The 19,811-nt window shown below is 64.1% G+C and overlaps 3 protein-coding genes across 4 annotated transcripts; 1 reads left to right on the top strand and 2 right to left on the bottom strand.

Moving 5' to 3' along the window:
• Positions 1 to 411: 411 nt before the first annotated feature.
• CCDC78 (coiled-coil domain containing 78) lies at positions 412 to 4,480 on the top strand. The gene is made up of 14 exons (XM_054455344.2): positions 412 to 729; positions 952 to 1,071; positions 1,157 to 1,243; positions 1,457 to 1,624; positions 1,744 to 1,800; positions 1,892 to 1,980; positions 2,069 to 2,147; positions 2,252 to 2,377; positions 2,549 to 2,736; positions 2,853 to 2,952; positions 3,141 to 3,211; positions 3,904 to 3,970; positions 4,043 to 4,143; positions 4,276 to 4,480. Exons 1-14 carry the CDS (start codon positions 412 to 414, stop codon positions 4,385 to 4,387), a joined length of 1,683 nt encoding a protein of 560 aa, XP_054311319.2. The 3' UTR covers positions 4,388 to 4,480.
• On the bottom strand, positions 4,472 to 6,451 carry ANTKMT (adenine nucleotide translocase lysine methyltransferase). 2 transcript variants are annotated; one of them, XM_054455342.2, is made up of 5 exons: positions 5,627 to 6,451; positions 5,363 to 5,467; positions 5,124 to 5,264; positions 4,931 to 4,981; positions 4,472 to 4,754 (listed from the first exon to the last, which is right to left on the bottom strand). In XM_054455342.2, exons 1-5 carry the CDS (start codon positions 6,449 to 6,451, stop codon positions 4,506 to 4,508), a joined length of 1,371 nt encoding a protein of 456 aa, XP_054311317.2. In that variant the 3' UTR covers positions 4,472 to 4,505. The 2 variants fall into 2 exon arrangements, with proteins under 2 accessions (XP_054311317.2, XP_054311318.1); XM_054455343.2 differs by lacking the exon at positions 4,931 to 4,981.
• Positions 6,452 to 7,397: 946 nt separating this feature from the next.
• Positions 7,398 to 11,977, bottom strand: METRN (meteorin, glial cell differentiation regulator). The gene is made up of 4 exons (XM_054455334.2): positions 11,697 to 11,977; positions 11,101 to 11,501; positions 10,097 to 10,156; positions 7,398 to 10,019 (listed from the first exon to the last, which is right to left on the bottom strand). The coding sequence occupies exons 1-4, from the start codon at positions 11,798 to 11,800 to the stop codon at positions 9,703 to 9,705; spliced, it is 882 nt and encodes a 293-aa protein (XP_054311309.1). The 5' UTR covers positions 11,801 to 11,977; the 3' UTR covers positions 7,398 to 9,702.
• Between the last annotated feature and the right edge of the window lie 7,834 nt (positions 11,978 to 19,811).

The raw sequence follows: 19,811 nt of genomic DNA, 5'->3' as shown, positions 1-19,811 counted from the left end.
GCTGGGCTCGGGAGCCGCCAACCGCCCCCCTCCGCGGACGCGCCCCGCCCCCGCCCGGCCTGGATCCTGCGCGCGATGAGACCACGAGGCCGCCGGCGGTGCGCGTGCCCGGTGGGGCGCCGCGCGCACGCTCCGACCCCGCCGCGCCCGGCGCTGGCACCTCCTCCAGGAAGCCCTCCCGACGCCCCGGCTGAGCCAGTCGTTTCCGAGTTCTCCGGCCCCTGATGGGGACGTCCGCGCCCCCCTTCTCAGGCCGGAGGTGCAGAGATATACCTCCCCGTCCTAGGGCTCAGCCAGCACTGCTAGGTACACAGGTGTCCAGCGAGTGTAGCTCAGGGCATCCTGCGGGCGTGCTTGTCCGCCGCGCCCAGGCTGGGCACTTTCACGCACCTGGTTCCATCTGCACAGGGTATGTGCAGGGGGCGCTGGACCGCATTCCCCAGATGGGGAAACGGAGGCACGGAGAGGAAGAGCTGTCCTCCCTCCTCCGCAACCACCAGTCTGGCCAGCCCTTGTGGGCGGTGCCCTGGGAGTCACCTAGGACCAACAGAGGCCTTGGCAACGCACGCAGAAGTGCTTGTGGCAGCAACGCTTGTGGCAGCAGCAGCCATAGGGAGGCCAGGCGTGGAGGCGGCACCGGGCTCGGAGCTGGCCAGGGTCCCCTCGCCTATGGAGCACACAGCCACCACAGGCCCCAGGCCTGGACCTCCCCCTCGGCGGGTGGAGAATGTGAGTCCTCTGGGACTCGCCACTCCTGCCATGGGGTTGAAGTCTGCCCGTTCCCCCAGAGGCCAGGAGGGTGCAGGTTCCTGCACCCTGGGTCTAACTTCAGCCAGGAGAGGGACTTTTACAGCTGAGCCAGGCAGGGAGGCAGGGCTGGTGACTGCATAGGAGTGGGGCCACAGCCCAGACTGGGACCCACCTGGGGAATGGGTGGTGGTGCCTCCCCAGGTTGTGCTACCAGCCAAGGACTGGCTGCCAGGACCTCCTGGGGGCACCGCAGTGTGGGCCACCAGCTCGGAAGCAGAGGTCCCACCAGATCTAGCGCTCAATAAGGAGCAGCAGTTGCAGGTGGGTGTGGGGCCCCAGGGTGCTGTGAGGAGGGAGGGTGTCAGCAGGGCCCCACAGACGCCACCTCTCACCTGGCCACCCACAGATCTCCAAGGAGCTGGTCGACATTCAGATCACAACCCACCACCTACAAGAGCAGCACGAGGCTGAAATCTTCCAGCTGAAGAGTGAGGTGAGCAGCCCTGTGAACCAGCCTCAGTGCACGGGGGACGGGGGGTGCAGGCCCAGGACACGTGCCCTGCATGGCATGCACACGCACGTGGCATCTGTGGGTCTCGGCCTGCCCCATGAGTGCTGCGTGCCCCTGAACGTGCACCGGGTGAATGTTCACCTACCCCAGGTGGCCCGCAGGCAGGTGCACCCGCTCATGCCAGTTGTCCCACAGATCCTTTGGCTGGAGAGCCGAGTGCTGGAGCTGGAGCTGCATGGAGATCCCACCAGCCAGGGCTGTGCAGTCCCAGTGGAGTCTGACCCCAGGCACCCCCGGGCACCAGCCCAAGAGCTCAGACACAAAGCCCGGGTGCCTGGACACTCTGATGATCGCAGATTCCAGGTCACCATGAGCACATGGAGGGCCTGGCTGGGAGAGGCCAGAGGGAAGCCTCAGCAGGGGCCTCAGCGAGACTGGGGCTCACCCCCACCTTAGCCGTCCCTGCCCTCCCTTCCATTCAGGTGCAGCCCAAGAACGCCGTGAACCCCGAGAACGAGCAGCACAGCCTGGGGAGCGGCGTGAGTGTGCAGCCACCTAGCTCAGGGGAGAGGGCAGCACCAGAGACCCCAAGCCTACGGTCTCATCCAGCCAGCCCTGTGTGCCCCACAGCTGCTGGGGGGCCAGGAGCAGCTGCAGGGAGAAGTGAAGTGGGCGCTGGAGCGTCAGGAGGCCCGGCAGCAGGCACTGGAGATGCGTGTGTGAGTGGCCATCTCACCTGGGGCCCCATCCCGGAGCAGAGAGAACTCCTCATCGTGGGCCTGCTGAGCCTTGCCCCCGTGTCTTCAGGGCAGCCCTGGGCCGGCAGCTGCAGGGAGCCCGAGAGGAGGCCAGGGCAGCCGGGCAGCGACTAGCCACACAGGCTGTGGTGAGGCCCTGCCCTGACTGCTTGGAGACCTGGAGGGTGGGGGTCCCACAAGCTCAGCCGGGGTCCACTCTCAGGACACAGGTTGAGGGCTGCTTCCACCCCAGGTGCTGTGCAGCTGCCGAGGCCAGCTCCATCAGGCAGAGGCCGAGAACGCCCGGCTGCAGCTGCAGCTCAAGAAACTGAAGGACGAGTATGTCCTGCGGCTGCAGCACTGCGCCCGGGAGGCAGTGGTGAGCCCTGCAGGAGCACCCTGAGGCCTAGGGAGCCCAAACTTGGCCTGGGTGTGCTGGATAGCTTCAGGGAGACCCCAGGGCTCTGGCACTGCTCAGCCTGCTGGTGTGGGGGGATGGTTAGAAAAGATGGGGGGTGGGTCCCATGCGGACCCAGCCCGCCACCTCCAGGAGCACGCAGATGGTACAGGCCAAGCGCCAGCTACCACGGCCCTCCGGACATTCCTGGAGGCGACTCTGGAGGACATCCGGGCAGCGCACCGCAGCCGTGAGCAGCAACTGGCCCGGGCTGCCCGCACCTACCACAAGAGGCTGGTGGATCTCAGCCGCAGGCATGAGGAGTTGCTGGTTGCCTACAGGTGGGCCCTGCTGGGATGGGAGGTGTCAGGCATCTGTGGGTCTCTAAACCTCTGTGCCTCAAAGGCTTGGTGTGCAGCAGGAGTGGCCCCAGACAGACACTGGCCTACCCTGACAGGGCACCTGGGAACCCCCAAGCTATTTTTGACGCAGCCAGCTTGGACCTGGAACCATTGCCCGTGCCCCTGGTCACTGACTTCAGCCATCGGGAGGACCAGGTGAAGCTAGAGACCCCCAGAAGCTCCAGGCCCAGGTGTCCCCCCACCCACCCACTGCCCCACACTGGCCTTGGCCCCAGAACTTGCCCCAGGCCTCATCCTGGGCTCAACAGAGACCTCAGCCCTGGGCCTCTGAGGGGCCTGCCTTGCTCAGCCAACTGAAACGTCCCCACCACAAACCTCTGTAGCATGGGGCACTGCTCTCATCCCCAAAGAAGGGACCCGGTGGAGCCTCCCAGGGAGGAACGTCAGAGCCACAGTAAGTGCCCTCATGCGTGTGGGGGAGGCCTGTGGGGGATGGGCAAAGAGCACAATGCCTGCACCCTGGGGCCCCCAGTTGCTCCACTAAGCCCCCGCCAGACAGGGTCTGGTCACAGCAACGCACTCAGTGGCACATCCCCACCCTGGGGTCCCTCCGTGGGTCCCGGGGACACTGATAATTACAGGAAAGAGAAGAGGGGCTGCTGCAGGTGGAGCTAGCCTTGAACACAGAGGATCAGGGAGAGCACACCTGAGGGAGGTTTCCGCTGAGACCTGGAGGGTTCGAGGGGTGGGAGCAGGGTGCCTGGTGACCTGGCCAGCCCTTGCCTCTGGGTCTCCATGTTCCCAGCTGTACAACGGGCAGGGCTCCCCAAGGACCATTTCCCAGGGTTTAGGGCACACCCATGTGGGGGTGGCATCCCTGTTGATACTGGAGTCACTGGGCTGGCCTTGTGGTTTAGCCCTCTCCGAGCAGCCAGCAGACTCCCTGGGCCCGGGCTGCCCCCATACACGGATGGCTCCAAGGCCTGGGCGGGGGGCCATAGGAGCACGGGGGGGCCCATGCCTCCCTCACTGACTCCCAGGTGTCCCCTACCGGCTCTGGGAACCTGACTTAGCACGGTCACAGGTCTGTCCCTGTGTCACCACGCCAGCTCTCAAAACCACTCCTCCTTTCCTCTCCCCTCACAGGGGCCTGGACGCTGCATCCTGGGCCCAGATCCACCAGAAGCTCCGGGACTTCTTCCGCAGCACCCAGGTAGGAGGCAAGGGCTGGCCCAGGCCCCTCCTCACACCATGCCCCAGCTCATGGCTTACACCCCCATGCCAGGCAGAGCTGGAACGGGAGCGGGCACAGCTGCTGGTCCGGGCCACGATGGCTGAAGAGCAACTTTCTGAGCTACAGGAGTACGTGGACCAGCACCTGGGCAGGTGGGCAGAGGGAGCTGGGTGTGATCCCAGGGCCCTGGTCTGGCCGGAATGGAGGATGATGGCTGCCTTGGGTGCTAGAGGCAGACCTGTCCACAGCTGGGCAGGTGACTTAAGCATGGTCCCTCTGAGCAGGTACAAACACGAAATCCTGAGGCTGAGGAAGCTGGCAGGTGCAGGGGACCCCTGGAAAGTGGGGGCTGTGCCTCCAGCCAAGCCCCAGCATCCAAGGACCGGCAGCCACTAGGCCGTCTCCCAAGGAGCAGAGCAGAGCCCGTCACAGCCAGCACGGAGCCCTCCCACCCAGCCCCCCATGAAACATGAGTCAGGATACAACCCACAGAGTCTTTATCGTGTCTGAACACTCAGCTGGCCTGAGAAACAAGGCCCCCCGGGACGGAGGCAGAACTAGGTCCGAGGGCAGCCTGGATGGGTATCCACGAGGAGATGGCCTCCCCAGCCTGCCCACCCTCAGGAACATCGTAGGCCCATACTCGGTCCAGGCCCTCGCCAACCACGGCCACAGGCTGCCAGGTGGGCAGCGGGAAGCGCCCAGACACCACGCGGGCCCCGGCAGGCAGCTCTGCCCGCAGCTTGTCCTCCAGCAGCGGGAGCTGAGGGAGAGAACAGCAGAGTACAGGCGGCAGGGGCGGGGCCGGTAGAAAACAGCCGCGCTCACCCCCCCCCAGCCCCAAGCCTAGCACCCACCGGGCAGGCCAAGGCCTCAAAGCAGCAAACACCCTAGGGTGCGGCTGGGGCTTCCCAGCGGGGCTGGCAACCCCGGACCTACCACGCTAGGGGCCAGGAACACAGACACGTTGCGGCAGTCCCTCAGGCTCACCTGCCGGAAGAGAAGTCGCCCCAGCAGGGGAGAGGCCTGGTGGGCACCGGGTCATCGCAGCTTCCGAGTCCCGGCCCCCAGCCCTCGCAGGTGTCAGCCGCACCTTGGGTTGTCAGCGGGTGGCCAGAGAGCCCCAGGTTACCTTCCAGAGATCTTTGCGGCGATAGCAGACGCTGCCGGCACAGCCGGCCCTCCAGGCGTGCAGCCGCGCCAGCGCCACCAGCCAGGGGTTCAATTCGTAGCCCACGGCCGGGCGGAGGCCGCACCTGTGGGCCGCCAGCACCTGTGGGCACCGAGAATGTGGGAACCAGGATGGGGGCAGGGGCGCCCGCCGGCAGGTGGGCGGTGTGGGGCAGCGAAGACCCAGACGCGGGCACTTACGATCCTGCCGTCGCCAGAGCCCAGATCCACCGTTTTTCCGGGGCGGCCTCGCAGCAGCGACAACACGTGCTCCACCTGCCGCGCGCTCGCGCCGACGTAGGGCACCTGGACGGGGAGGCGGCGAGAGTCCACTGGCCGCTCCCCCCCGCCCGCAGCCCGGCCCCAACGACCCGACGGGGGGCGGAGCTCACCCCGGCCCCGCCCAGACCTTGAGACCCTGCGCGGCAGCCGAGCTCCCCTACCCGGCCCGGCCCCGCCCCGCACCTGCAGCCGCAGCGGCACGCGCCGGAAGCCGGGCTGGAGCAGCAGCGCCCACACCGCGTAGGCTGCCAAGCCCGAGCCGGCCGCCGCTTGCAGCAGCTCCAGCGCGCCCAGCCGCCGCTCGCGCAGCTCCGTCAGCGCCTCGGCCGGGTCGTCCTGCTCCATGGCTGCGGGACGCGCGGCTCGTCCGCCCAAGGTGCTTCCCGGCTTGGGTCCGCGGCCCTCGCAGCCTGGCCTGGGGCTGGGGGTGTGCCCTCTCCCTCCTGCCGGGAGCCGCCGCGCGACACCGGAAGTGGCCGGCAGAGCCCGCGCGGTCGGTCCGTTGCGCTGTGCGCTCCGCCCAGCCCGGCTGCCCTCCCGCGGGTTCCGGCGAGCTGCAGCCTCGCGGGCTCTGCCCCGCCGCGTCCGGCTCCAAGCCTGCGAGGGTCGGCTCCGTTGGTCCGCTCTGCGGACCGCTGTTTGCGGCCTGTGCTGGCTGCTGGCGACCCGCGGAAGGGGACAGGCGGGCCCTGCCCTGGAGGAGCGCACGTCCCGGCGGGAGTCGGGATACACCCGGCGATCACACGGGCTAGAGCCCCAGGGAAACGGGGCTGCGCGTCTTTGTCGTGGAAGGAAGGGAAGCCTGCCTTGGAGAGGGGCGGTCCTGGCCCCAGAACCAGCCGGGGGCTCGCGTGGGGCGGCTAGAGCCCAGGGAGCCGGTGGGAAAGCGGCTCCCCGGGATGAGACAGCGTCCAGCCGCCAGCACCCCCATGACTCTGCCTCGGGGAGACTGGTGGAGGCGCTCCGCTGACTCGGACACCCAGCGCCAGCCAGACCCCGGGAGGGCATCCTTCCAGTTCCCTCCTACAGCCTGAGCGATGAGCCCCAGTGGGCGGTGAAGGGATGGGGGGCTGGGGTCTGAGGGAGAAGGGCATGGAGGAGGGGCTGACACGGAGGAGAGCTTGAGCAGGCCCAAGAAGACAGATGCTGGCTCTCAGGCGAGTGTGGTGGGAGGAAAGCCGGATGTCACAGGCGGGGGGCCTCTGGCGCCTGCCCAGCTGTGGGGAAGGCAGACAGCCCCGAGAGTGGGGAGATGACCTTCCTTCTCCAGAAAACAACACACAAAAAGACTGAGTTCCTGGAGGTGACCTTGTGAAGCTGGGGGTGGGAGGCGCAAGGGGAAGAGCCGAGGTCTGGGTCAGGCAGCTGGGCCACGACCTCCACACCCAGGGTGGGGCTGGACACCCATGAATGTCGGGGGTTGCCTGTGCGTGCCTTGGCCTAGCTCCTCCTTAGCCATCCATGGCTGGGGTCTGGAGCCCCTACAGGGACAGTGGCTGGTTCCAGACATGGGTATTCACCAGACCACAGCCCCCAGCTCCCAAGTACAGAGTGTCTCACAGGCCTTCCCACATGTTGGCCCCAGCCCCACCCAGCTCAGCGTGTCTTGTCTCCTGGGGGCCTGGAACGGCCCTCCCAGGAAAGGAAGGGTGTATACTGAGCTCGAGGGGGAGCTGACAGCGCCCATTCCTGTCCTGCTGTCTGTATTATTCACCGCACCTAGAGCAGTTACCTAGGAGGCTTACTGGATGAATGCACCTAATTGGACTCTATCGTGCACACCCCACTCTTCTTTTTTTTGTTTTTTTGAGATTGAGTCTCGCTCTGTCGCCCAGGTTGGAGTGCAGTGGCACAATCTTGGCTCACTGCAACCTCTGCCTCCCAAGTTCAAGTGATTCCTCTGCTTCAGCCTTCTGAGTAGCTGGGATTACAGATGCATGCCACCACGTCCGGCTAATTTTTTGTGTTTTATTAGAGACGGTTTCACCATGTTGGCCAGGATGGTCTCCATCTCCTGACCTCATGATCCGCCCGCCTCGGCCTCCCAAAGTGCTGGGATTACAGGCGTGAGCCACCGCGCCCGGCCTCCCGACTCCTCTCGCGTTCACACCAGGCACTCTGCTTGTTGGCCTTTGGGCACTCTGCAGCCACCTGTACCTGTGTGAACTGGCACTTGCCTGGAGGTGTCTGTGATCCACAGGCCCCAGGCTCCTGCAGCTCCTGTCCACGTGCTCACCCACACCATCTCCCTATCTCCCATGCCACTTTGGCCACCTGTCCCCTGGGCAGGCGTGAAGCCCCTGGTCTAATGCTCCAAGACCCATTCGGGCAACGTGGCACTCCTGTGGCCCTGCGTCTGCCCTGTGTCTCATGAGAAGACAGCTGGTTGCAAAGCCAGGGCTTTCTCTGGGAGGGTCTGTAGGTGCAAGGCTCAGGCACTTCCTGAGACAGGTGGATAGAAGCCAGGGTTCGGCCAGGGCCCAGCCCAGGGTGTTTGTGAACAGGTGGACTTGGGTGTGGCTGAAGAGGAGAGGTTGTAGGAAGCTGGCCGGAGAATCAGGGCAGGTGCCAAAGGTGAGGGGGTTGCTCGGCCCATGGGAAAGCCTCTCCAAGACAGGAGTGGAGGAGGCAGTGCAGGAGGGCACATGGGCTACCTCCTTCTCTAGTCTTTGCGGAAGTGTTTGGGCTGGGGGCAGATGGATGTAAGGCTGTGGGCCCCAGGGAGTGGTCAGGGCTGAAGATGAAAAAGTGGAGGTTATCCAAGGGTTATTGGAGGCTGCCCCAGAGGAGCAAGCGGTCCTGTGCCTGAGCCCTCAGCATGCCACAGTTGGGAGTCTGGGGAGAGGAGAAAAGCAGCAAGGAACCTGAGGAGGGTCAGAAAGTGGAAGAACCCCCACAGTGCATGACACCCAGCGGCTGCACTCCTCACCCATCCTCAACAGCCCTGCGGCAGGCAGGTGATCTGTGTGAAAGGGTAAGTCCCTTGCACGTGCACCTTTCAGACAACCTGCCCTGTGGAAGTCCCAGGGCAGCACTGGAGGTGACCCTCCAGGTGTCCACAGAGGGCATGGCACTCATCAGGCATCTGCATCCGCTAACCTGGAGAAAGGACCGTGTTTGTGGGCCCTGCACAGCCGTGTCCCTCACACAGCCTCAGTTTCCCCCTTGAAAGCTGGGGGCTTCGTCCGCCTGGGCAGGGCCTCTGGCCTCCACCCCCACCCCGGCCCAGGTGAGAATGGAAAGCCATTTCTGGGGCTTAGCCCAGGGGTCCCTGGCCCTTGAGCCATGGCTATCTCTTTCCCAGGATCCGAGGGGTTGGGGTGAGAGGAGGCAGCTCGCACAGGGCCAGGGGTCCTGGAACACCCCCACCCAGGGGCTTTTAGCCTCGGGGCCTTGAGCTGTGGCTGTCCCAAACCTCACTGGCCCTTTATGCGGCTGAAAGGCCGAGGAGGAAGGCGGAGACAGTGACAATGGGGCCAGTGGCGGGAAACGGTCCTTAGAGACCCCATTGTGCACCCCGCCCACCGGAAACAGGCAACAAGCAGGACCCTGCAGAGGGGATCCCACACCCTTCAGGCTCCTCGCCACGTCTGGATGCTCAGCACGTCGAAGGGGCCTGAGGACAGAGGGGCCCATTCTTCCCCAAGGGCGGGACGGGGCCAAGGATGACTCTGCGGGCTCACAGCGGCCTAGGGGGAAGCCGGCACCCTGCCAGCCTGCAGCCCCTTCCCTCACAGGCCTGGCTCAGAGCCGGAGCGCTGTGCGCCCGCCTGCCCCCATCGTACCCGAGGGACCTTATGCCCCTCTGCCCCTTTCCTCTCCTGCTGAGCCCCAGAAGCACCTGACACGGGAGGCAAGTGGGAGCCAGCCAGGGAAGCAGGCAAGGGTGCGGGCGAGGACGGGGCTGGTGGGCGCAGCAGAGCAGAAGCTTGCATGAGTGCAGGTCCCCACGTGCCCCCAACCCAGCAGCGGCCCCTCCCTGGAATGTGGGTGTAGCTCCTCCTGACATCTGCTCTCCCTCTCAGTTGCCAAATGGTCTCGAACAAGATACCAGTCCCCTGAGCCTCAGTCTCCCGCCGGAAGGCAGGAATTGGAGCCATCCTCACAGCTGCAAGGCAGGCCCAAGGCTGGGCTGGACACAGGAGACCAGGTCCACAGCAGCTTGTGTGAACAAAGTTCTTATTGATAGTCCCCATCACCTCCAAAGCAGTGAGCCCCCCACCCTCCCTCCTACCAGCCCCTCCCCAGCACCCGGCCCCTCAGTGCAGCGCCACCTCACAGGGGTGGAGGTGGGCAGCACGGGCAGCCTCGTAGGCACGGCGGAACTCCTGGAATCGTGGGGCACAGCCCAGCCAGGCCTCCCCGAAGCGGCTCCAGCCCATGAAGAGGAAGGTGCCTGGGCCCGGGCGGACGCCACAGCGCAGCGGGGTACGAATGGAGGTCAGCCCCTGGTCCCCGGATCGCCCCGCCCGGAACAGCGGCGGTGTCTGGCGGAGGACACGGGCGGCCACCACGGTGATGACAGACTCCTGCAGCTCCACGTCATGGGCAACCCCATGGATGATCCCATGAATTACTGTGGGGAGGCATGTGGTGGGGTGGGCATTCAGGGAAAGGCAGGCTCCAGGCTCCCCCCATGGCGGGGACACTCACCGAAGTCGCTGGTGCATGCAGCCAGGAGCAGCTCAGCATCGCTGCAGGGCCTGCAGGCACCTGGCATGCAGAGGGGGTGGTGAGGACAGGCCCTGCCCTCTCCCGGCAGCACCCCAGGCCCCGTCCCTTGTCCGCACAGGCGGCAGGAGGCAGCAGGCAAATGAGCAGAGCCCACGCTCAGGGCCTGATGGCACCTGGGGGTCCCAGGGAGCCACACAGCAGGTGTGCACGCCCTCGGCGACACCTGTACTCAGGAAACACACTTGCAGGCACGCACCTCCAAGGCAGGAATGCACACAGACGTGGGCCTGGGGACCATGCCTAGCGATCAGCTGTCCTGGGCAGCCCTCCTGCACTCCCATCTGACATATGCACCCCAGCATCTGGGACCCCTCTAGTTTCCCGGATCTGAGGTCTGAAGAGCAGCAGCCCAGCTAGGGTGATAGGAAGTGGGGGCAGAGGAAGGGTGGTCTGGGGTCCCTGGCCCAGGGCCAGGGGGCAGAATAGTGAGAGCCCATCCCTTTCAGGGTCAGGCGCCAAGCTCCAGGAGAGCCAAGAGCTGGGCCTGGTGCCCTGCAGAGAGGCGGGCGGCGTCTCCATGGTGACCGGGCTGCACACTGGACTTTTGTTGGTTGGGCTGGGGGAGGGGAGAGAGGTCACCGCTGGGCCAGGGAGCCCCGGACAGCTTTGGCCGGAGGCTTTGATTCTGCCCCCACCATCTCCTCCCCCAACCGTTCAGGGACCAGAGGCCCAGGATTGCCCTGCCCGGCCTCCCCTTCCCTCCACTCTGCCCCTGCCAGCTCTTTCCAGAGATGAATCGGGAAGGGAGAGCGGGAAGGCCATCCCTCCCCAGCAGTCCCAGGCCGTGTGGCCTGACAAGCCCATCCAACCCTCGTAGCTCACTTTTTCCCTCTGCAGTGGGGCCGACAAGGCACATTCCCGCCAAACCCAGGCAGGGTAAGACTTCGGGACTCCCACCCTGTCCCACCCAGACCGCCACTCACCGTCTACGCCGAGACCGTGGGCCTGCGGGGGCAGCTCGGGGCGCCCGTCCTCGCGCAGCTCAAAGCGGAAGGCGGCCACGCGGCGGCTGATGTCCCGGTGCGGCGTGGCCTGCAGGAAGAGGGCCCGGCGCTCGCGGGGACCCCAGCGCACGCAGCGGCCCCCTGCCGGGCCCGGGCCCTCGGCCAGCAGCAGCTCCAGGGCGCCCCCTGCGCGCTCCGCGAAGACCTGGGCGCCTGCGAAGGGCCGCACCGGCCGCAGACAGGCGATGCCGGGCCGCGCTCTGGGATCGGGGCCGCCCAGGGTCAGGCGCAGCGCCCCAGCCGGGTAGAGCCACTCAATCGCGCCCTCCGCACAGGCCAGGGCCAGCTGCCCCACGCTGCCGGGCTCCTGGGTGAGGCCACTGGGGACAGGACGGGACGGGGCGCTGAGACGGGGGCGGCTCCCCGCCCGGCGCAGCCCTCGCTCCATCCCGGGGCCGCCTCGCGGATGGGGAAACCGGCCCAGCGCTCTGCGCGCCCCGAGGGGCGCCTGGGGGGGTCCTGGCCGCAGCGCACCCCGTCCCAAGTGCGGGGACAGCCCCCCTCCCGGGCCGTACCTGCCCCGCCAGCTGCAGCGCTCCTCGGAGTAGCCGGCGCGGGCGGCCGGGGCCAGGAGGCCGCAGCACAGCGCGCAGAGCAGCGCCGCGGCCGGGAACCCCATGGCGCGGCGGGCGGCGTCCGGGGAGTCGGGGCTCTCACCGCCGCTGCCCCGGCGGGGCGCGGGTCCGGGCGGCGGCGGGAGCAGCCGGGGGCGCCGGCCGCCCGGCCCCGGCGAAGCCCCCAAGCCCGCGGCCGCTCCGCCTGCCGCGCAGCCCCAGCGCCGGGGCCGCCTTGGAGCGGGTCGGGAAGGGGGCGGGGCCTGCGGCGTCTCGGCCAATCGCGGCGCAGCCCGGAACTTTCCGCCAATAGCAGGCGCGGGGCGGAGCGGGGGCGGGGGCGGGGCCGGAGCCCGGGCGCCGCCGGAGGACTATCCCACGGTCCAAGCGCCTCGGTGGTTGGAGGGGCCTCGGTGCGGAAGGGAGGCTCCTTGCCCGCCCCGCGCTGTGCGTCGCCCCTTCGCCGTGCCCTCACCCTGGCATCGCCCCCCGCGCCGCCCCGATCGGAGTCCTGGAGCCTTTGATGGAGCCGGGGTTTTGATGTCCGCTGGAACCTCGGGGTGGCAGTAGGGAAAGTGGCACACCTAGTGGCTCCGCCTCGCCCCCTGATCGGGCGGTCGGGCCTGGTCCTTCCTAACACTGGGACCTGGGCCTGTTGGCCACATCCCTCCCAACCAGGTCCGGTCCTGCTGACCAGAGGCCGGTGGAGCCCCAGAGGAGAGGGGTCATGACTCTAGAGGCGGGGAGGGCCTGGCCTGGGGGCTGCGCCTTGGAGCTAGGCCAGGCCTCGGGTTTTGGTAAGGCCGTCTGCAGGAGGGGGTCCTGCTGTAGAGCGCGCAGCCCGCAGGGTTAGGCCCCTTTGCTCAGACCTAGCGGCACCCCATGGTTGCAGGATGACTGACCCCAGGCCAGACGGGGCTCCTGGAGGGTCGTGAATGGAGCAGCCACGGGCACCCCTGCAGGCCTGCAACAGATGGAGACACAGGAGCTGGGAGGACACCCCTGGGCCACAGGAGCAGCCCCCACCAAGACGAAACAAGCAGAAACAGGTGATTCGCAAACACACTGTAGCCTCAGGCTGGAGCAGTGTGGGATTCCCAGCATCCGGGACTGCTGAGTTGGCCGGATGGGAAGGGAGTGGGCAGTGGCTGGCCAGGTGGACAGGGAGAGAATGGGGGAGAGCAGACAGCCTGGGTCAAGGGCCTGAAGAAGGAGCTCTTGGCAGCCCAGTGAAATCCCAGGGCATGGGTGGTGGGTGGGGACGACAGGTCAGATCACAGAAGGCCTAAAGCACAAGCAAAGGGGTCCAACTACATACTGAACCCCTTACGGACGATGGAAGCTTTAGCCGGGGCCTGCAAGGACCAGCACAGACTGTGCAGCCTGAAGATGTGAACATTCCATCCCCTGCCCCCAAACCTCCTGCCACCCGGCGCTCGAAACTCATGGTGGACAGATGAGTTCACCAGTGGCAGTCGGACAGATGAGGCCAGATGGCCCAGTGGCAGTGGGAGGCTGGATCCCACTGACCAGGCCCTGCCTCAACCCCAGGGCCCTCCCAGGCCAAACAGGAACAAGGTGCCTACTGGGCTCAGCCAGCCTCTTGCTCTGGGCGAGGTGCAGGTCAGAAGTAGCCATCACAATCCCCAAAAGGTGGAAGCCTTCCAAAGGCCTGTCTGCAGTTGAGTGGACAAGCAAGTGCAGTGGGTCCATTTTTTTTTCTTTTTTTTTTTGAGACGGAATCTCGTTCTGTTGCCCAGGCTGGAGTGCAGTGGCTTGATCTTGGCTCACTGCAACCTCTGCCTCCTGGGTTCACGCCATTCTCCTGCCTCAGCCTCCCGAGCAGCTGGGACTACAGGAGCCTGCCACCACACCCAGCTAAATTTTTTTTTTTTTTTTTTTTTTTTTTTTTTTTTTTTTAGCAGAGAGGAGGTTTCACCGTGTTAGCCAGGATGGTCTCGATCTCCTGACTTTGTGATCCTCCCGCCTTGGCCTCCCAAAGTGCTGGGATTACAGACATGAGCCACCGGGCCCAGCCTTTTTTATTTTATTTATTTATTTATTTATTTTTTTGAGATGGAGTTTCCCTCTTTGCCCAGGCTGGAGTGCAATGGTGCAATCTTGGCTCACTGCCACCTCCACCTCCTGGGTTCAAGCGATTCTCCTGCCTCAGCCTCCCGATCTCAGCAGCTGGGATTACAGGCTTGTGTCACCATGCCTGGCTAATTTTGTATTTTTAGTAGAGACGAGGTATCTCCATGTTGGTCAGGCTGGTCTTGAACTCCTGACCTCAGGTGATCCGCCCACCTCGGCCTCCCAAAGTGTTGGGATTATAGGGTGAGCCACCGCGCCCCCTGGCGGTGGGTCCATTATTAAGCCATAAAAAGGAATGAAGTTCTGGCCCCTTGACACCCGCTACCGCCTGGATGAGCCTGGAGGCTTATGTGCTGAGCAAAATAAGCCAGAGACAAAAGGACAAACACTGTTGGATTCCACTTCTGTGAGTCACCTTAGAGTAGTCACGGTCATGAGGACAGAAAGTGGAGCAGGGGCTGGGGAGGGGAATGAGGGGTTGGGGCTTAATGGGGACAGAATTCTGAAGCTTGATTACACAACAACATAAATGTACTCAACAGTACAGAACTGCACACTTTAAAATGGGTAAAATGGTAGATGTTATAATGTATATCTTACAATTAAAAATAAAAATTGGCAAGGCGCAGCGGCTCCCACCTGTAATCTCAGCACTTTGGGAGGCCAAGGCAGGCAGATCACAAGGTCAGGAGTTCAAGACCAGCCTGGCCAACATGGTGAAACCCCGTCTGTACTAAAAATACAAAAATTAGCTGGGCGTGGTGGCGCCCGACTGCAGTCCCAGCTACTCGGGAGGCTGAGGCAGGAGAATCACTTGAACCCGGGAGGTGGAGGTTGCAGTGAGCTGAGATCATGCCACTGCACTCCAGCCTGGGTGACAGAGTGAGAATCCGTCTCAAATAAATTAATTAATTACATAAAAATTAAGGCCGGGTGTGGCAGCTCATGCCTGTAATCTCAGCACTCTGGGAGGCTGAGGCAGGACGATTGCTTGACATGAGTAGTTCAAGATCAGCCTGGCCAACATGGTGAAACCCCAACTCCACTAAAAATACAAAAATTAGCTGAGTGCAGCAGCTCATGCCTGTAGTCTTAGCCCTTTGGGAGGCTGCGGCAGGAGGATTGCTTAAGCCCAGGTGGGTGAGGCTGCAGTGAGCTGTGATTGCACCACTGCTCTCCAACCAGGGCGACAGAGGAGACCCTGTCTCAATAAAAATTAAAAAATAAATAAATAAAATATAAAAATCATAAAGGTTAAAGGGTAGACTCGGCCTGGGGCTGGGCACATGAGGTGCTCGCAGAGGTGGGGAGAGGCACACGGTCGGCTGCTGCAGCCAGCCACTCAGGGGTCAGGAGAGGCACGCGGGTCGGCCGCGGGCCGCGGCAGCCACCCAGCCGTCCAGGGCTGCTGCCGCTTGGCGGTCCCCAGGTCAGCATGGTGGGCTCCAGGCGCCCTCTGGTGGCGGCATGAGGGTCAGCCCCAGACACCCTCCTGACAGCCTGGGCCCTGGACTTCTCCCCAGGCCTCCCCCAGATAGGGGCCAGTGTATGTGGTTGGAGGGAGGGGTTCCTGGGGTGACCTGGTCTGGAAGGGCACACACCTGGCCCCGAGTTGACGCCTCAACACCGGGCGTCCCTGCTTCCTCCCCAGCCTCATCTCTGGGGGTCCGGTGCCAATGCAGCCACCCACAGGAGAAGCCCTGGACACACACCCCTTCTCCTCACAGCCCCTGGCCCCACCCAGGAAAGCACCTGGAGTCAGTGGGTGCTCTGCTGCCTATAGGTGGGGCCTGGAAGGCCAAGTCTGGCCTCAGTTGCTATGGGTACAGGACCCGACTTGCCAGGGTGCTGGTGCTCAGTAAATATCAGCAGACTAAGTCGGGAGTGGCTGGGCGGAGGAGTGCCTGGAAGGCATCCCCAAGCTTAGGTGATGCCCCGGCTGTCTGTGCTGTTTGGGGCCCCTCAAGTGCCCCAAGTCCCAGACCCTCCAGTGCCCTGAAACCCCAGAAGGGGCCTCTCTCCATTTCCACCCAAGTCAGAACAAGAACGACAGCAGCAAGACGTACTCAAGTCAGACAAAAGGAAGAACTTCCCTCAGGCTTTGTTTCAGGAACCTTGGGCCTGGCGCATGAGGCCGCCCCTGGAGAGTGCAGAGGCTGGGACAATCATCTCCCCCGCCTGCGAGTCAGCCTGGCCGTGGCCAAACACAGATGCCATATCACAAGGCCCCTCAGCCCAAGGCAGCGCGGCCAGCCTCACAGCTTGTCCCGAAGCCTGAGACTTGGTTTCTGTTCCTGTCTTGCCCAGAGGGCCCTTGGAGCTGCAGCCTGAGGGGGTGCTGCGGTGGGGGCGGTCGAGACCCTGGTCACTGCCACACGGTTCCCACCTTCGGCCACTGCGTTCTCCCCCCAAACACAGGTCCTAGCCGGCGGAGGACACCAATGCTGCATTTGCCATAAGCTGGGCCCCAGCAGTGCCTGGCACAGGCAGCCCCCACGTCCGGCAGGGGAGCGGCTGTGGACAGGTGGCTGCCCCACGGAGTGCCGAACAACCCGATGGGGAAACCACAGTGCCAGGCACAGAATAGGAGCTGTCAGCCAGGGCAGGAGCTGTGCTGGCTGGGGTCCTGGGGGTGCAAGACCAAGGATGAGGGGAGTTGATGGGGGGCAGGACGGGAGCCCCAACCCTGGGGAGCAGAGGGGCAAAGGCCCTGAGGCAGACGGAACTTCGAGTAAACCAGGAACCACAAAGGGTGAGCCCTGGGGGCTCCTTGTTTGCTTGAAGCTCCATCTGCCTCAGAGTCTTTGACCTGCTGCAAAGGGGAGGCGGGTAAGGCCGGCCCCACCCAGCCCATCGGCCCTGAGGGAGTTGGGGAGTTTGGATGCACCAGAGAACAGAGTCCCCCAGGAAATGGGGAGGAAGCCTAGAGAAAAGGGTCAGATCACAGGCCAAGACCCCTGCCTGTGTCTCCGTTCACTGGCAGTGGAGTGAGGAGAGAGGTGTGGGCTGACCTGAAGCCAGCCCCTCCTGTGTCCCCAGCTGAGCCCTGCACAGGATTGGCCAAATGTGCTGCTCAGCAGCCGCCCTGCTGCCCCCTCCCTGGGTGGAGCTGGGGTCTGGGACAGTGAAGATGGCTCCCACAACTGAGGGGCAGTGGGTGCCAAGAGCCTGCCAGACCCTGGGCCACCCAGAAACACTCTGATAGTGCAGCTGTGAGCACTGGCCCGCGTCCCCTCTACCCAGCCGACCTACGAGGCTCAGGGTGCTTGGGGGCCCATCAAGGACATAGTCCTAGCTGCCAACTCATCCAGGCAGCCTGCATAACCCCTGGCTCCCCTCCACCGGCCACCTGCCCCCCTGCACAGGCAGGATCCGGCCTCGCCCACCCACAGGCCTGCACCTCCGGGCCCACGGCAGCAAGATTCCTATCTTGGGGATGCTTTCCTCCCTTTGCCGAGAGGCCCACCCCCCCCAACACCTTGCGTCTCTTCAAGGAGCCGAAAATGCAGCTGCCGACTGATTTGCTGCGGAGCTAAAAATAACTGCCGGGCTCCAGCCAGGGCCCAGGAAAATATCCCATTGCTAGGAGACAACCGTTGCCGGGAGACCGCCATTGCTAGGCGACCCGTGTTGCTATGGTGATGGCTGGGCCCTGAGTCATCCTTAGCCTTGATAGGGGGTGGGCCAGGCAGGGAGCAGAGCTAGAGGGCATCAGAGAAATCCCACCTCCCATGGCACTCAGGGCACCCCCAATGGCTGTGAGGTTCTCACGCCTATGGATGCCCATTCTAGCTGTGGAGGGGTCGGGACGGCCAAACACACCCACAGCCTGATGCCTCACACGGATGATCCTGGGTGCTCTCGGGCTGTGCTCCGGGATGGTGGTATGGCCATCTGGCCCCTGGAGCAATCACTTTGCTCTCCGGTGTGGGGATGTCACCACAGGTGCAGAGCTGAAGTGAATGTGGGTCCCCTGGCAGTCCTCCAAAGTCTCAGGGCAAGATGTACCAGCAGCCTCTGGTCCTCATCCCCATGGCTCCAGAGTGTCCTCCCAGCCACCTAGATGGGAGACTCCTCAGTGCTCAGGCATCAAGGCAAGGGGTGGTCCCGGTGAAGTGTGCTCCTGGTAGGGGTTCAGCAGGAGAGGGGCTCTCCAGGCGAGGGGTGCTCCAGGTGAGGGGGTGCTCCAGATGAGGGTTTTCCAGATGAGAGTGCTCCGGGTAACAGGGTGCTCCAGGTAACAGGGTGCTCCAGGTGAGGGTTCTCCAGGTGAGAGGGTGCTCCAGATGAGGGTTTTCCAGGTGAGGGTGCCCCAGGTAACAGGATGCTCCAGGTGAGGATTCTCCAGGTGAGAGAGTGCTCCAGATGAGGGTTTTCCAGGTGAGAGGATGCTCCAGCTGAGGGTGCTTCCGGTGAGGGGTGCTCCAGGAAAGGAGTGCTCTGGATGAGGGTTCTCCAGGTGAGGGGTGCTCCAGGTGCCCTCCGGAGCCCAGGCACATACCGCCTCCCATATCGGTCTCCAGGACCAACGGAGGGGTGTGGGCCTGAGCGGTATCCACATCCCCCAGAGGAGACCGAAGTCTGCTGAGCAGCTCCCTTTGTCCAAGCCACTTCCCTCTGGGGTGTGAGCTGTTCTCCAAAGGTATCCTCTACAAGGGCCTCCCACCACAGGAGGTGATCCAAACTGCTGGTGCCAGTCACCTTTCATGCTGCTGACGCATCGCTCTCTCCCTCATTCGCCAAATTTGCCATGCACCTGTGATGTACCGAGCTGGAGGCTCAGTGCCCAGGGACAGGGTGGTGGGGAAGAAGACCCCACCCTGGCCCTCAGCAGGCACAGTCAGCCAATAGCTCATCAAATGCACCATCAGACACCAGGCAGACACAGGCTGAGAAAAGAAGGTCCTTGGTGCTGGGGAGGTGAGGACACGGGTCTGTGGCCCTGTCCACCTGAGGGAGGGCACCAAGGGGAGAATACATTAGCCAAGGTCTGAAAGGCAAGTAGTCACCCAGGTACAGGTGGCAAGGGAGTGCTCCCGGCAAGGGGCCAGGAGAGGAGTGCTCCAGGCGAGGGGTGCTCTAAGGGAGGGGTGCTCCACATGAAGAAATGCTCCAGGAAGGGGTGCTCCAGGGGAGGGGTGCTACAGGGGAGCTCCAGGTGAAGGGAGGGGTGCTCCACGTGAGGGGTGCTCCAGGTGAAGGGAGGGGTGCTCCAGGTTAGGGATGGGGCACTCTCCTGGCCCCAGAGGAAGGCCAGTGTGGCTGAAGCTTCATCCTCAAGGGGCCAGGTATACAGCGACGCTGTGGGCCAGCCGTGCCAGGCACTCAGGGCTGTGCAGACTTCAGCAAAGAATGGACAGGGCCCTGGGAAGAACAGGACCATGTCTGTATGGCAAAAAGTTGCCTGGCACAGGTGGGGTGACAGAGGTGGAGGGTAGGTGGGTCACAGCTGGTGACAGAGGTGGAGGGTAGGTGGGTCACAGCTGGTGACAGAGGTGGAGGGTAGGTGGGTCACAGCTGGTGACAGAGGTGGAGGGTAGGTGGGTCACAGCTGGTGACAGAGGTAGAGGGTAGGTGGGTCACAACTTTGGAGGAGCACGGTTGGCCTTTCTGTGATGATCTGCCACACACTCTTCCGTGCTCAGATTCCCCACAGGCAGGGCTAGCTTCTTGGGCCTCGCCAGGGTTGCATGACCCAAATGCCTGACTCCCACGCTCACCCTATGCATTTGGGGTGTGTCCAGCCCGCCCTGTGCTCTTGGGGTTTGTCCGGCCCGCCCTGTGCGCTTGGGGTGTGTCCGGCTCCAGCCCCAGCTGGGACTCAACACAAGCACAGCTTGTTCTTTGCCTGAGGCCCTGGCACCTGCTGTGGTGAGAGCCCCAGGCACGAGGTGAAACCCTCCTACTGGGAGCGGTCCACGCCTGCTCGCAGTGGGGTGGAAGCTGCTGCCGGAGGGCCAGTCTGCCAGACCACGCACTGGA

This window comes from Pongo pygmaeus, chromosome 18, assembly GCF_028885625.2.
Source record: "Pongo pygmaeus isolate AG05252 chromosome 18, NHGRI_mPonPyg2-v2.0_pri, whole genome shotgun sequence".
Lineage (NCBI taxonomy): Eukaryota > Metazoa > Chordata > Mammalia > Primates > Hominidae > Pongo > Pongo pygmaeus.
Note: the sequence above shows the minus strand (reverse complement) of the source record. Positions and strands in the feature narration are given on the sequence as shown.